This window comes from Oncorhynchus keta, chromosome 29 (assembly GCF_023373465.1).
Source record: "Oncorhynchus keta strain PuntledgeMale-10-30-2019 chromosome 29, Oket_V2, whole genome shotgun sequence".
NCBI lineage: Eukaryota > Metazoa > Chordata > Actinopteri > Salmoniformes > Salmonidae > Oncorhynchus > Oncorhynchus keta.
The window spans coordinates 12,056,063-12,073,598 of NC_068449.1; the positions used below are offsets into that span (position 1 = coordinate 12,056,063).

At 43.0% G+C, this 17,536-nt stretch overlaps 1 protein-coding gene across 2 annotated transcripts in view; it reads left to right on the plus strand.

Moving 5' to 3' along the window:
- Positions 1-949: 949 nt before the first annotated feature.
- The window catches only part of LOC118362134 (grainyhead-like protein 1 homolog), a 33,426-nt gene continuing 16,839 nt past the window's right edge, over positions 950-17,536 (plus strand). Inside the window, exons 1-10 of one of the 2 annotated variants that reach the window (XM_052485905.1) lie at positions 950-1,154; positions 7,231-7,417; positions 9,216-9,295; positions 9,717-10,062; positions 10,727-10,809; positions 11,362-11,515; positions 11,803-11,914; positions 13,916-14,010; positions 16,723-16,969; positions 17,408-17,535. In XM_052485905.1, coding sequence (XP_052341865.1) covers positions 1,135-1,154; positions 7,231-7,417; positions 9,216-9,295; positions 9,717-10,062; positions 10,727-10,809; positions 11,362-11,515; positions 11,803-11,914; positions 13,916-14,010; positions 16,723-16,969; positions 17,408-17,535 — 1,452 coding nt within the window. In that variant the 5' untranslated portion in view covers positions 950-1,134. Of the gene's footprint in view, positions 1,155-1,180; positions 1,339-7,230; positions 7,418-9,215; positions 9,296-9,716; positions 10,063-10,726; positions 10,810-11,361; positions 11,516-11,802; positions 11,915-13,915; positions 14,011-16,722; positions 16,970-17,407; position 17,536 lie in introns of those variants that run through there. The other variant, XM_052485906.1, reaches the window with a different exon arrangement.

Here is a 17,536-nt window from a genome sequence, read left to right on the forward strand (position 1 = left end):
AGTCATACTAAGTGTATGTTGTATGTAGTAAGCAGTTAGTAGCCCATGTGCCTCACCCTAATAATTTGGTCTATTTTCACCTTGTAATTTAGCCTAATGTTACTGTTCTGACTTGGTGGTGCACATGGAGTCAATAACCTGTTTTTGAGAAATGTCATAATCTAATATTGTAAGAGCTTTCATTGTCTGCTTATATGCCCCATTTATTTATCTAACGGTTCTGACTTGGTGTCCAGGGAAATACTTTTAGAGCAGCCCATGTTCTACATTCTGTCGCTGTACATTTAGTTATATTGCCGACGTCTGTTTTAGCTCGCTCATTAATGTTGTAATTGAATTTACAGAATGCCTCTTATCCGCTCATCATTCCCTTATGCCATAGTTTGTACATCTCAATTGTCAGTAGAAACCACATTTGTATAAGAAAGTCAGCCATATCAGCTATGTGTTTTTAAAAGGCAGTAATCGAGCCTGAATGAATTGTTTTGCTGCCAGACATGGCTCCGCTGATAGCCAGGTGTAGCAGTGATATAGTGCATTTTATGTATTGTTTAGTGTTGTGTTGTGTAGTGGCTTTGCTGGCATGCGTCCCACTTTCTTTCTTTTTTTGCCCCACCAAGGTTTACATGCTAAAATCGCCAAAGTCTAGAACTACACAATTACTAAACATTTACTTACTTTGAAATATAATAAACCATTTAAAAGCGTTTTGTTTTGTTTGCCCCACCAAGATTTACATACAAAAGTCGCCACTGAGTGTGAGACGATTATTTACGCCTGCTACATTAGGTTACCCTTCATTCTGTCACAGTCCCATGTCACTGTCATCCTCATTGGCTCATGCTCTGGCTCCTAACCAAGCCCACAGGTATACGAACACAAAGTACCAACACATGTTATTGACTATTGGGCTCCGCCCCTTACCTCGTTGTAGCCTAATCCAATCCAATGCCCTGTCACAGGTAAAACCGGCCACATATTCTCACTCTACACTCCAAAAGCGAGAAAAGCCGACAAAACCCGTTCGTTCAGAGACACCTTTGCCGTGGCCCTCATCGTGCTTGAGTTTTTCAGGTGAAAGTAGACCGATCGGATTTACAGTACCAACTAGAAAGTCCAGTTCCACCAACCGAGATGTCACAGGATCATGACAAGTAAGTGTTTTTAGTCACCACTGCAAGTCCAGCAGAACCAACGTGTTGAGCTCTAACAGTTTATTGAACTTTGGTGCAAAATGACCAATAGATATCTTTTTAGGTGGTTTACCCGCGCAGGTGGATTCTAACGGAGTTTCCTGGACTGTGGGAAAGTTAACTTTTTTCCTGCCAGGCAAAACGAGTATGATTCAATCTCCTTATTTATTGTGCTTAGTGATTAAATCTCTATTTATCGTGTTTAGGATCCGTGTGAGCGCCGTTTGGGGTTCATAGCTACAAGCGCTGTTTCTCTGGTCGGGTTCCAGCCTGCACAGCACAGGTGTATATCTCGCCACCTGTCGTGCTAGTTCAGGCGCCTGTTCCGAGTAACGTTCTGCCAACCCGTGTGTTATTGATGGGCGGTTCATTATTTGATTTGGCTCACAGTTATGTGGTTAGACTTTATTTTGTTTGTCGAAGATATTCGTCTTAACCCCCCACCCATATTATTTTCCTAGTTGAGGTTTGAAATGTGTTATCTGATGCCCTAATCCATGGTTGTAATGGCATAGCTCATCGAACATGGTACTTGAATCGAAAGAATATCATACTTTTTTTGTAGGATTTTTATCTTTGCTCCAGAGTGATAATGTGTGAATGTATTTTGTCCGTTTTTGAGGGCAATGACAAGGAGACTGTTGACTCCAGTGAAATCGTACACCTTTTAGGCGTTGGCCCCTTTAGTCAGAGGAACAATGTAAGCAAGATTTTCTCCGTTGTATTGTAGACACAGTCACTGGACGAATAATTCATGTTGACATAATTATTTAATTGATTGAGATAGTCAATACGAAAATGTTGTATTAAGAAAATGGATTATAATATTCACAAATAGGCCCTTGTTAAAGAAAAATGATACAATGATAAAGACGGGCCTTTTCGTTTTCTTTTCTTAATCTCCTCATTTTAAAATGTTTAATGTAGGCCTTACTGCATAGGCCAGCCTGTTTCACGTGATATCAAAATACGGTGTGAGGCACATGGGGTTCTCTAGCTTCAACCTTTCAGGAAAAACAATTTAGGCTGTTTTTCTTCAGTATCCAATTTAAAGATGTTTTTCCACATTGAAAACTTTTAGCTATCCTCTTTTGTTTTACAGTGGATTACATATCATCCTATTTTTCTTGGGGGGTGTGGGAATGCGGTGAATAACGGATCTATCGGGTTGCAAATCCCTAACGCCCCAATTCGACATTTTGTGAATGAAACAATTAGATATTGGATTACTAATAATACGTTTGCCTTGACCATACCGAAAAAAATAATCTGCTGTAGCAACTATAGCTTGGAAACCATCCTTACATTCTGTTTGTGCCACTCTGGAGACGCTTTTGTGTGAATTGAGGACAGAAAATGTATGTCTCTTATCACACACTAGCCTCTATAGCATTTTGTTTGTTCATTTAAGAGAGTAGATTTAAGGAATTAAACAAATAAGGCGTGTCTTTATGTCTAAGATGTCATCATTGTTTGCACTTTAAATATTGTGCTAAAAATTAAACCTCAAAGGTTCTGTTTGTGATTCAGTTAAAAACAAAGGCAAACTATTTATTAAAACAATATTTGTGTGATCATCATACACATGTATTTAACATAGAATTACACCATGCATGTTAGCCTACATTCAAATCACTGAAATAATACAATATAATTGTTCAATAATAATATATATATAAAATATGCCATTTTAGCAGACGCTTTTATCCAAAGCGACTTACAATCATGTGTGCATACATTCTACGTATGGGTGGTCCCGGGAATCGAACCCATTACCCTGGCGTTACAAGCGTAGGGCTTGTGGGCTATGTAACACCCTCTCACATTCTATGCAATAAATCTTGGTAAAAATTCATTATAGGTACCAAAAATGTTGTTATTGTAATAATGGACCCTTTCTCTAATACGTAGAATCACCAATCCTGTATGCTCACTTGTACGTAATCGACCATGACTGACTGACTGTCTGATACAGTACAGAGAGGATGACTGATTCTCTTCGGTATTGAGTCAGTTAAGGACCTATGATTATGATGATGATTGTTTCAAACAGGTTCTTTAAAAATAAAACAACAACCCAGTCATATAAACTCTGGAATGTTGTACTAGATCCCTCCCTGGAGACAACAGACAGGTAACCAATAGGAGACACTTAACAGTAGACAGGTAACCAATAGGAAACACTTAACAGTAGACAGGTAACCAATAGGAAACACGTAACAGCAGACAGGTAACCAATAGGAAACACTTAACAGTAGACAGGTAACCAATAGGAAACACTTAACAGTAGACAGGTAACCAATAGGAAACACGTAACAGCAGACAGGTAACCAATAGGAAACACTTAACAGTAGACAGGTAACCAATAGGAAACACTTAACAGCAGACAGGTAACCAATAGGAAACACTTAACAGTAGACAGGTAACCAATAGGAAACACTTAACAGTAGACAGGTAACCAATAGGAAACACTTAACAGCAGACAGGTAACCAATAGGAAACACTTAACAGCAGACAGGTAACCAATAGGAAACACTTAACAGTAGACAGGTAACCAATAGGAGACACTTAACAGTAGACAGGTAACCAATAGGAAACACTTAACAGTAGACAGGTAACCAATAGGAGACACTTAACAGTAGACAGGTAACCAATAGGAAACACGTAACAGCAGACAGGTAACCAATAGGAAACACGTAACAGCAGACAGGTAACCAATAGGAAACACTTAACAGTAGACAGGTAACCAATAGGAGACACTTAACAGTAGACAGGTAACCAATAGGAAACACTTAACAGTAGACAGGTAACCAATAGGAAACACTTAACAGTAGACAGGTAACCAATAGGAAACACGTAACAGCAGACAGGTAACCAATAGGAAACACTTAACAGTAGACAGGTAACCAATAGGAAACACTTAACAGTAGACAGGTAACCAATAGGAAACACGTAACAGCAGACAGGTAACCAATAGGAAACACTTAACAGTAGACAGGTAACCAATAGGAAACACGTAACAGCAGACAGGTAACCAATAGGAAACACTTAACAGTAGACAGGTAACCAATAGGAAACACTTAACAGTAGACAGGTAACCAATAGGAAACACGTAACAGCAGACAGGTAACCAATAGGAAACACTTAACAGTAGACAGGTAACCAATAGGAAACACTTAACAGCAGACAGGTAACCAATAGGAAACACTTAACAGTAGACAGGTAACCAATAGGAAACACTTAACAGTAGACAGGTAACCAATAGGAAACACTTAACAGCAGACAGGTAACCAATAGGAAACACTTAACAGTAGACAGGTAACCAATAGGAAACACTTAACAGCAGACAGGTAACCAATAGGAAACACTTAACAGTAGACAGGTAACCAATAGGAGACACTTAACAGTAGACAGGTAACCAATAGGAAACACTTAACAGTAGACAGGTAACCAATAGGAGACACTTAACAGTAGACAGGTAACCAATAGGAAACACGTAACAGCAGACAGGTAACCAATAGGAAACACGTAACAGCAGACAGGTAACCAATAGGAAACACTTAACAGTAGACAGGTAACCAATAGGAAACACTTAACAGTAGACAGGTAACCAATAGGAAACACGTAACAGCAGACAGGTAACCAATAGGAAACACTTAACAGTAGACAGGTAACCAATAGGAAACACTTAACAGTAGACAGGTAACCAATAGGAAACACGTAACAGCAGACAGGTAACCAATAGGAAACACTTAACAGTAGACAGGTAACCAATAGGAAACACGTAACAGCAGACAGGTAACCAATAGGAAACACTTAACAGTAGACAGGTAACCAATAGGAAACACTTAACAGTAGACAGGTAACCAATAGGAAACACGTAACAGCAGACAGGTAACCAATAGGAAACACTTAACAGTAGACAGGTAACCAATAGGAAACACTTAACAGCAGACAGGTAACCAATAGGAAACACTTAACAGTAGACAGGTAACCAATAGGAAACACTTAACAGTAGACAGGTAACCAATAGGAAACACTTAACAGCAGACAGGTAACCAATAGGAAACACTTAACAGTAGACAGGTAACCAATAGGAAACACTTAACAGCAGACAGGTAACCAATAGGAAACACTTAACAGTAGACAGGTAACCAATAGGAGACACTTAACAGTAGACAGGTAACCAATAGGAAACACTTAACAGTAGACAGGTAACCAATAGGAGACACTTAACAGTAGACAGGTAACCAATAGGAAACACGTAACAGCAGACAGGTAACCAATAGGAAACACGTAACAGCAGACAGGTAACCAATAGGAAACACTTAACAGTAGACAGGTAACCAATAGGAGACACTTAACAGTAGACAGGTAACCAATAGGAAACACTTAACAGTAGACAGGTAACCAATAGGAAACACTTAACAGTAGACAGGTAACCAATAGGAAACACGTAACAGCAGACAGGTAACCAATAGGAAACACTTAACAGTAGACAGGTAACCAATAGGAAACACTTAACAGTAGACAGGTAACCAATAGGAAACACGTAACAGCAGACAGGTAACCAATAGGAAACACTTAACAGTAGACAGGTAACCAATAGGAAACACTTAACAGCAGACAGGTAACCAATAGGAGACACTTAACAGTAGACAGGTAACCAATAGGAAACACTTAACAGTAGACAGGTAACCAATAGGAAACACGTAACAGCAGACAGGTAACCAATAGGAAACACTTAACAGTAGACAGGTAACCAATAGGAAACACTTAACAGCAGACAGGTAACCAATAGGAGACACTTAACAGTAGACAGGTAACCAATAGGAAACACTTAACAGTAGACAGGTAACCAATAGGAAACACGTAACAGCAGACAGGTAACCAATAGGAAACACTTAACAGTAGACAGGTAACCAATAGGAAACACTTAACAGCAGACAGGTAACCAATAGGAGACACTTAACAGTAGACAGGTAACCAATAGGAAACACTTAACAGTAGACAGGTAACCAATAGGAAACACGTAACAGCAGACAGGTAACCAATAGGAAACACTTAACAGCAGACAGGTAACCAATAGGTAGCCAATAGGAAACACTTAAATGAAGACAGGTAACCAATAGGAAACACTTAACAGTAGACAAGTAACCTATAGGAAACACTTAACAGCAGACAGGTAACCAATAGGAAACACTTAACAGCAGACAGGTAACCAATAGGAAACACTTAACAGCAGACAGGTAACCAATAGGAAACACTTAACAGCAGACAGATAACCATTAGGAAATGCTTAACAGCAGACAGGTAACCAATAGGAAACACTTAACAGCAGACAGATAACCATTAGGAAACGCTTAACAGCAGACAGGTAACCAATAGAAAACACTTAACAGCAGACAGGTAACCAATAGGAAACACTTAACAGCAGACAAGTAACCAATAGGAAACATTTAACAGTAGACAGGTAACCAATAGAAAACACTTAACAGCAGACAGGTAACCAATAGGAAACACTTAACAGCAGACAAGTAACCAATAGGAAACATTTAACAGCAGACAGGTAACCAATAGGAAACACTTAAGAGCAGACAGGTAGAGCAGTAGAGCATCTTTTCTCTCACAGGTAGCTGAGATTTGTTGCACAATCGACTTTCTTGTACAACAGGTCAGGAAGATAAAGAGTGACGTTGTTGATATCTCCAACCTGTTCGTCGGTTGTGAACAATGCAGTGATTGTTGTTCTGACTGTCTGTTGATTTACTTGCTGTCAGTCTGGCCTATCCATCTGATGTGAGTGACTCCCTGTCTGAATCTGAAGTGAACCAGTTAGAGAAACAGGACCATATTAACTAAATATTTATAACTCAGTCCGTCTTTTGTGTGTAGCTTATAATTATGCAACTCCTGGTTTTGACATACACTTTATCTAGCTAGCACATGTTACTTTCCTTCAAGAAATGTGTCACTGCACTCCTGCTAACATGTCTCTCTCTCTTTTTTTCTCCCTTCTCTTTCTCCCCCTCCCCAGTAAGAGGCCGGTCCTGTTGTTGCAGAATGAGCCCAGCTACGGTCAGCGTCGGCCCTACACCAACGAAGACGAGGCGTGGAAGTCGTTCCTGGAGAACCCCCTGACAGCCGCCACCAAGGCAATGATGAGCATCAACGGGGACGAGGACAGCGCCGCTGCCCTGGGCGTGCTCTACGACTACTATAAGGTAACACAGGACCCAGGCTGGTCGACTACAGGCTGGTATGCCTGCTACAAGGTAACACAGGACCCAGGCTGGTCGACAACAGGCTGGTATGCCTGCTACAAGGTAACACAGGACCCAGGCTGGTCGCCTACAGGCTGGTATGCCTGTTACAAGGTAACACAGGACCCAGGTTGGTCGACTACAGGCTGGTATGCCTGCTACAAGGTAACACAGGACCCAGGCTGGTCGACTACAGGCTGGTCGACTACAGGCTGGTATGCCTGCTACAAGGTAACACAGGACCCAGGCTGGTCGACTACAGGCTGGTATGCCTGCTACAAGGTAACACAGGACCCAGGCTGGTCGACAACAGGCTGGTATGCCTGCTACAAGGTAACACAGGACCCAGGCTGGTCGACTACAGGCTGGTATGCCTGTTACAAGGTAACACAGGACCCAGGTTGGTCGACTACAGGCTGGTATGCCTGCTACAAGGTAACACAGGACCCAGGCTGGTCGACTACAGGCTGGTATGACTACTACAAAGTAACACAGGACCCATACTGGTCGACTACAGGCTGGTATGACTACTACAAAGTAACACAGGACCCAGACTGGTCGACTACAGGCTGGTATGACTACTACAAAGTAACACAGGACCCAGACTGGTCGACTACAGGCTGGTATGACTACTACAAGGTAACACAGGACCCAGGCTGGTCGTCTACAGGCTGGTATGCCTGTTACAAGGTAACACAGGACCCAGGTTGGTCGACTACAGGCTGGTATGCCTGCTACAAGGTAACACAGGACCCAGGCTGGTAGAATACAGGCTGGAACGTGTACAGGACCCAGGCTGGTTGACTACAGGCTGGTATGACTATTACAAGGTGGCCTAAAAAAACAAGAATCAGATGAGTTATTACTGATAGAGGAGCCATGTTCACCCACAGTTATTACTGATACAGGAGCCATGTTCACCCACAGTTATTACTGATACAGGAGCCATGTTCACCCACAGTTATTACTGATACAGGAGCCATGTTCACCCACAGTTATTACTGATACAGGAGCCATGTTCACCCACAGTTATTACTGATACAGGAGCCATGTTCACCCACAGTTATTACTGATACAGGAGCCATGTTCACCCACAGTTATTACTGATACAGGAGCCATGTTCACCCACAGTTATTACTGATACAGGAGCCATGTTCACCCACAGTTATTACTGATACAGGACCCATGTTCACCCACAGTTATTACTGATACAGGAGCCATGTTCACCCACAGTTATTACTGATACAGGAGCCATGTTCACCCACAGTTATTACTGATACAGGAGCCATGTTCACCCACAGTTATTACTGATACAGGAGCCATGTTCACCCACAGTTATTACTGATACAGGACCCATGTTCACCCACAGTTATTACTGATACAGGAGCCATGTTCACCCACAGTTATTACTGATACAGGAGCCATGTTCACCCACAGTTATTACTGATACAGGAGCCATGTTCACCCACAGTTATTACTGATACAGGAGCCATGTTCACCCACAGTTATTACTGATACAGGACCCATGTTCACCCACAGTTATTACTGATACAGGAGCCATGTTCACCCACAGGTGTTGCGACACTGTTCCACAACAATCCGAGCCATATAGATCGACAGAGTTGGAGAAACTAATTGAATGAAGTAGCTTTACTTCTTGCATCTGTGAAACAGCAAAAACTAGTAGTGTTGCCTATGTAGACATGCTTCTATTGGATGTGGTCAGACTCACAGCGGCTGTGTTTACCTTCCCATGCAGGTGCCCAGAGAGAAGAGAACAATATCCCAGACCAAGACAGAGTCAATGGGCTCTGATGTGGATCCCAACAAAAGGTCCATGTAGGTAGAACATCCCTTTACAAACCACTGGGGAGGGCAAATTTGCTGTGTGCGCATGTGTGTAATTATAGGAACTACTAGGAATTTAGAAGTGAGAGGAATACAGGTCCGCTATGCACCTCACCACACCTCGCTACACCTTACCTTACCCCACCTTGCCACACCACATCTCACCTCACTACACCTTACCTCACCTTGCCACACCACACCTCACCTCACCTCACCACACCTCACTACACCTTACCTTACCACACCTCACCACACCTCACTACACCTTACCTTACCACACCTCACCACACCTCACTACACCTTACCTTACCACACCTCACCACACCTCACCTCACCTCACTGTTGGTTTGGTCCTTGTGAAATTTCATCATAAACTGACATTTTACCTGCCGTGTTTTTTGTTTTTCTTCAGGCACTTGATGGCCCCCCTGCAGGAAGCTTCCGTGGCGTCAGTGGAGAGCAGGATCCAGTTCCTGAAGGGCCCCATCAACATCCTGCTGCCCAACCAGCTAACTGGCCAGGACAACAAGAGAGGGGTCCTTTTCCCCTCCCCGGACACCACTGTCACCGTCTCCATCGCCCCCAACTACCCCAACGTCAAGATGGAGGTGCCCTCCCACAGCTTCCACTGTGCCGAGTCCGACAGCCACACGGCAGAGTTCGCCAGGCAGCTCACACACAGCCAGTTCAGCCCTAGCACCCAGCCCCGTACCCCCGACTCCACCTTCCCAGAGACCTACAAGGATGGTTCCCAAGAGGTGTGGACACAACAACAGGAATCCAATAGCCTCTTCTCTAGTCTAAAACCCTCACCACCCTCCTCCACACCCCCGCTCTCAGATCTCTCTCTCCAGTCAGACAATAACCCTTTCACCTGAGCCTCTGGAGCTTACAACAGTGGGTCTCAGCCCTCCCTGTTTTTATTTGAACATTCCAAAATAGCAGACCAGTGTGTTATTATGCCATTGTCTGGCCCACACAATAAAGTGCTGTACTATTTCCCCCCTTCAATAGCCCAGGCCTTTATCTCTCCTCTCTCTCCATTTAACCTGGAGGGGGATTACCTTGGAAAGGGATAACCCAACACAACCCCCTTCACACAGGGAGAAGAGGAAGGAGTGAGGGAAGGAGAGAGGGAGGGTAGGATGGGACGTGGTTTGTTTCCACTTCAGTGAGAGAGAGCAAGAGAGAGAGAGAGTGTGTAACAGAGAAAAATAATGGTAGAGATGCAGCGAGACAGTGTAAGAAAGAAAGAAACACTAAGAGAGAGAGAGAGAGAGAGAGAGAGAGAGAGAGAGAGAGAGAGAGGGCTCCCTATACTCCCTGTAACCCCTGAGAGCGCTAGCTACAACTCTTGTCATGGATGCTTGTCTAAATCCAGACCCTCTCTCCCCACTTCTCTGTCCTCTTTGTGTGCCACAGGTGTTCTCCTTCCCAGGGGATCTCCAGTTACGCATGGCCTCCATCTCGACAGAGGAATACAGCGTGTTTGACACCGTGCCGGGGTAAGCCCTCCAGCCCGGCGCCTGCCCGCTGTCGCTAGCACCCCGCCATTCAGCCCCTGATAGGAGAATAACCTCATTCAGTCAGCAGATTCCCTCAGTTTAAAAGCTACAATGCCAAACATAATGTTATCAGGGGCTCAGTGACACTATGAGGATTCGGGGTCACAATCGAACCAATGGGAAGGGACTGATGAGGGTGGTCTTATTCAAGGGGTGACATTTGCAATGTATTTCAGATGTGGAAAATATAGATAATCAATATTTGCATACGGTATTTTCATAAATACTGAAAACACATCTAGATTGTTTAGAATAAAGATAGATACCAGATAAACATCAGCTGAATACTAGATACATCACTTTTTCCATCTCTAGGCCTTCTCTTTCTCTAGCCTGAAATCCAGGCCTGTTTTGTGCCAAACATATGACACGGAGTACAAGGAGTGGAATGTCAGCACAAAGCAGGTCTGGATTTCAGGCTACTCTTTCCCTAAAGTAAAATACAAATGTAGCCTACTGTGGTTTTGTCACTAATATTTATTTCCTGATTAGGAATCATTTTGAGTACACCCTGGATGCTTCCAAGTCGCTGCGTCAGAAGACAGGTGACGGTACCATGACGTACCTGAACAAGGGCCAGTTCTACCCCATCAGCCTCAGGGAGATCGACAACAGCAAGCTGCGGCACCCCATCAGCAAAGTCAGGGTAAGACCACACCACCAAGCTAGTTAGTTGTTCTACAGTAGTTCATGGTCAATAACAGAAAACTTTTAGATTGGTCCTTGTCTGTAACTAAATATGTGCAGATAATTTGGCTAGGTCTCTCATGTTAAAGATACATTTTTTGACAGAATAAACAGAGAAATCTTAGGCTAGTTGGTAGCTATTATGCTAATAGTAGCTAATGTACTAACAAGTAGCAACTTGTTAAGTGGAATGTGTCAGTTAAGCTAGCATGATTGATGGCCCTGGGGTTGTGTGCACCATTTCAGAGTGTGGTGATGGTGGTGTTCGGAGAGGAGAAGTGCAGAGACGACCAGCTGAAGCACTGGAAGTACTGGCACTCCAGACAGCACACAGCCAAACAGAGGTGTCTTGATATTGGTAAGAGCCTATGCTACTGAAACCTACATGGAACACTAGTCCTCAGAAACGCTTAAAGAAGATGCTACACCAAGACATGAAGCCTAGTTTTTGGTGCAAAGCACAAGTTAGTACAAGTTTTCAACTGTTATTATCTAAAGCGAGGAAAGACTAAAAACTGGCTAAAACATGAGTTGATTTACCCTTTAAGATTCTTCATGAAGCTTAAATGTTTTATTACCTGAAAACGTCACATTACAAACGCTTATTAAATCAGGCCATAGTTTTTATGTCATATAAAGTCACCAGAAGTTCTGCCTGAATGGTTCCGAATACATTTCATCATATTTACCTGACACTCTTCTTACCATACCATCCTGCGCTGTCACGAGTCACTGTTGGTCCCTGAGTTGTTGTGCAACAGCCACCCTCCATCTCCTCCCCCGTGTCACATGCTGTCTCTATCTCTGCTCAACTCTCATGACCTACAAGGAGAAGCAGCCAGCTAGCCAAGGAGCCAGGCAGACAGACCCACCCAATGAGCCAAAACCTCTCTGCCACCTTAAATAAATAACGTAGTAGGAGATCTAGGATGATCACGTCCCTCTTGTCCATATACTCTTATTCTAAAAGGGAAAAATTATCCTGGATCTGATTGGTTGAACCTTAACAAACCTCTTTAGAACAATACACATGATTGGATAATTTGAGTGGATATGAGACAAGGCCAGTTGTCCTCCTATTTACATTTACTTCACCACATTCCTAAATGAATGAATGTACTTTTTACTCCATACATTTTCCCTGACACCCAAAAGTACTCGTTACATTTGGAATGCTTAGCACACAGAACAATTGTCAAATTCACGCACTTATCAAGAAAACATCCCTACTGCCTCTGATCTGGCAGACTCTCTAAACACAAATGCTTAGTTTGTAAATGATGTGTGAGTGTTGGAGTGTGCCCCTGACTATCCGTAAAATGTGCTGTCTGGTTTGTTTAGTATAAAGAATTTGAAATGATTTATACTTTTACTTTTGATATTTAAGTATATTTTAGCAATTACATTTACATTTGAAACTTAATTATTTTTAAAACCAAATACTTTTAGACTTTTACTCAAGTAGTATTTTGCTGGGTGACTTTTGCTTGAATCGTTTTCTATTAAGGTATCTATACTTTCACTTAAGTATGACAATTGGGTACTTTTTCCACCACTGCCTATTTGTTAATGATACCTGTGTCAACTGAGCTCTATGGTGGCTCCCTGTCGGGACAATACAGCAGCCTAATTCTCTGGAGGTAGACTGATCAATCTTACTCTGCACGCACATACTGTGAAAGGAGAACTTAGTTCTGCTTGACAGAGGAAAGTGTATTGTCTCACTTGAAGTCTGACTTTGATGGAAGGACTGTGGGCGAAAGGTGACCATTGAGACAACCTGCTTGCTTTCCATTAAAGCAGTCAGTCAGCAACGTAGAGGTGCCCTACTAAAACAGTGTGGTTTCTGGCATATGGGTATAGGCCTAATAAGGAACTTTGATGGGATTGGTCAGAACCTAAAGTTTGGAGGCAAGTGCCTCAATTTCCGAAAAATGGCATAGTGAAAACGTTTTCTGAAGGATTAGACTCATAGTACAACAACGCAAGACTACGAGACCAATACCACGGAGCAAGCTTTTTAAGCCGCACCTTTTGAGGACAAAAAGATTGTTTGTTTATCAAACATCTAAGATGTGGGATGAGACCTCACCAGGGTGGGAGCACATTCTCAATGGTTGTATCTGATACAAGCTACTGACCTTCACGTCATTCTTATGCAAGGCTTCTAAAACCTTTAATTGAGAGCCCAGTCCTAATAATGATAATAATAATACTAATAAAATAGCCTTCCACCTCTCCATACTTAGTTTCATAACGTAGCCACCGTCGCCCTTATCTTTAGCACCCTCTCTTCATTGAATGTCTTATGTCAGTGCAAACTGTACTAACAGTCCATTATGTGTTCCGTGGTTTCCAGCTGACTACAAAGAGAGCTTCAACACAATCAGCAACATTGAGGAGATCTCGTACAACGCCATCTCCTTCACCTGGGACATCAATGAGGAGGCCAAGGTGAGGTATAGGAAACGTACCTTTTGGTATGAGGAATCAGAGAGAAAAGGTGAAGAGAGATGGAAAGATAGTTGTAAGCCTAGTTGTTTATCCCTAGAACACGTGATGATGCCAAGTGTTTCTGGAGGATTCGGGTCATCTGATCACAACTTCCTCATCAACATTCTGTGTAAATGTGGCTGAAGATTCTTCCAAAAATAGACTGCCTTCTCTTGCTCTGAAGGTTAGGATGTATTTTGGCCATCACAGAAAAGGTGTCAGGTGACGCAAACCAATTTGTCAGCAAGCGATCGTCACACGCTTTGTCCTTTGTTTTCTTCTAAATGCCTATTATGGAAAGTGGTCCTTCGAGTTTTGATCGAAAAATAAAGACATTTATTGGCCCTTGGGGAGTAAGGGGAGTTTTCCCAGTGTTTTGGGTCCTTTGGTTGCTTAGAGACCATAGTGAATAGGTACATGTGTGGGTGTTTGTCTGCCGTCGAGGCCCCATTCTAAACTCGTTCTACGTCACACCAATTGCTGAGTTAAAGTGATGCACGTACAAGGGAGGCCTAAGCATCTAGGACTTGCCTACTGCCTAACAATGGGAGTTGGAATGAGGAAACGCGGCAGGGGGCAGAACTGGATTTGACAGCTAGCGATGGAATCCCGTCCGACCGGGTACGAGGTGACAGACATAATCCACCGTCCCTGACCAGTTTGTTGGGTTGTGAGGGATGGCGTCAACAGACAATCTCACATACGCTTTAGCTTGCGCTTTATGTTCATGGGGTGCTATGACACTGCTACTGTTGACTGTTGTACTGTTAGCCTGGGATGCACAAACAGGCTAACAGCTAGACAGTTCATCTATCCCTTCCATCTCCTTGCTCTTTGGTTTTCACTGAGGGACACACACACACACACACACACACACACACACACACACACACACACACACACACACACACACACACACACACACACACACACACACACACACACACACACACACACACACACACACACACACACACACACACACACACACACAGAGTGTGGATCTTCTCATCTCATGACCTGAGGCCTGTGTCCATAGGACCGAGGACTTCCATCCTTGTGTTTGTACTGTGTATAATCAGTCTGTTTGTTAGAACCACAGATGAGTCAGGTGTAAGGTGTCACAAGGATGGTTTTGTGTGTGTGTGTGTGTGTGTGTGTGTGTGTGTGTGTGTGTGTGTGTGTGTGTGTGTGTGTGTGTGTGTGTGTGTGTGTGTGTGTGTGTGTGTGTGTGTGTGTGTGTGTGTGTGTGTGTGTAAGATGCTTTACCTTCCCTCGCTGTGTCCCCTGATGATTTAATAACTTAGGCACGCACAGTTTACTCAGAAGGAGGAAATGAAGCAAGGAAATGAAACAAGGCAGAGTAGGAGCAGCCTTTCTCAAATGTTGACGCGCTTTGGGCTTCTTGACAAAATGATCATGAGAATAGAGCATTATACGATGAGATCATCTTTACGGAAGATGAGCAATTGCAAAAACGTTGAAATGCAACATACTTACATACGTAGCTCGTGAAACTATGTTGCACCATACATGACTTTACATGAAGTTAGCAACATAGTTTCTTGCCACATTGGGTAACCAGCAGGCTATTTGATTAAACCAAGGATCGAATTTAGAAAACTAGTTACATTCTGCATAAAATGAACTGCAAAAACTAGTTACTAAATAGTTACTAGGTGGCTATTCCAAAAAATTAACAGTTCAGTCTAACTACATCAAATCTGTGCAACTTGCAGTAAAGGTTTTTCAGTATAGTGGTTATATGTTAAGTAAGCATATTGAAATAGTTATTTCTCTAGAAAGCGATCTATTGAAATAGCTTTCCGCAATCTTGTTTTAATGGTTGGCAGAAGTCAACATGTAATTACCACTCTCTGCCAAAAGAGGGACACACACCAGTTCAGTGAAGACAGCATGTACATAACAAGGAACCAGACAGAGATCCTTTGCGCCTGAGAATTCAGTGGGAATGCTCTTGAATAACTATTATCTAATTTACTGTGTATGGAACATCAGTTAATGACAAAGAATGGAATTAACATTTTACCCATTTGCATTGTTATTATTATTTTATTTCAAAAATCTATTTGTTTTTTAAATCTAACCTTCATTTAACTAGGCAAGTCAGTTAAGAACAAATTATTATTTACAACGACGACCTACCCCGGCCAAACCCGGACGATGCTGGGCCAATTGTGCGCCGCCCTATGGGACTCCCAATCACAGCCGGATGTGATACAGCCTGGATACGAACCAGGGACTATAGTGACGCCTCTTACATTGAGATGCAGTGCCTATATTCTGTATCCAAAATATATAAACACGGTATATGCCTTAAGTGTAAGATACCATACACTGTGCACAATCACTATAATGTTTAACATAGAGGCAATGGAACACATCTCTTTTGTTAATGTATCAAACTCCCCCTCCTCCTCCTCCCTTCTGTCCGGCCCATCCTCCTATGAGCCAGTCAGGAACCACCTCCTATGTAATTCAATGTAATTCCAATTTGCATGTTATGTGTTGCTATGCACAGTTTTAATGTACCTGAATTACTCCACAAACAAAATTTGAAAAACAAAGTCATAAATCTTGCTCCTCCTCTTCCGCCTTCATCATCCTCTTCCTCCTCTTCCTCATTTTCCTTCTCCTCTTCCTCCTCCTCAGATCTTCATCTCGGTCAACTGTCTGAGCACAGACTTCTCTTCCCAGAAGGGTGTGAAAGGCCTGCCCCTGAACCTGCAGATAGACACCTACAGCTACAACAACCGCAGCAACAAGCCCATCCACCGGGCCTTCTGCCAGATCAAGGTGTTCTGTGACAAGGGAGCTGAGAGGAAGATCAGAGACGAGGAGAAGAAGCAGTCCCGTAGGAAGGGCAAGAGCACCGACAGCAACACCAGTCTGGGATCATGTGAGTTCCCACTGCACGCACGCACGCACGCACACACACACACACACACACACACACACACACACACACACACACACACACACACACACACACACACACACACACACACAGACACACAGACACACACACACACACACACACACACACACACACACACAGACACACAGACACACACACACACACACACACACACACACACACACACACACACACACACACACACACACACACACACACACACACACACACAGACACACAGACACACACAGACACACAGACACACACACACACACACACACACACACACACACACACACACACACACAGTCAAAGCATGTGTATACGCGCACATTTGGTGCTATATTTTTTGTGATCACACACACACGTCTATCTTGCAATGATGCACATCAACTAATCTCATTATTTGCGCCTCCTTAGATGTGGACGTTAAAGTCCCTTTCCTTCAGAAGCGTAATGATGTCACAACCTTTAAGATGATGTCTGACTTTGAGACCCAGCCGGTTCTCTTTATCCCTGACATCCACTTCTCCATCTTCCAGCGCCATG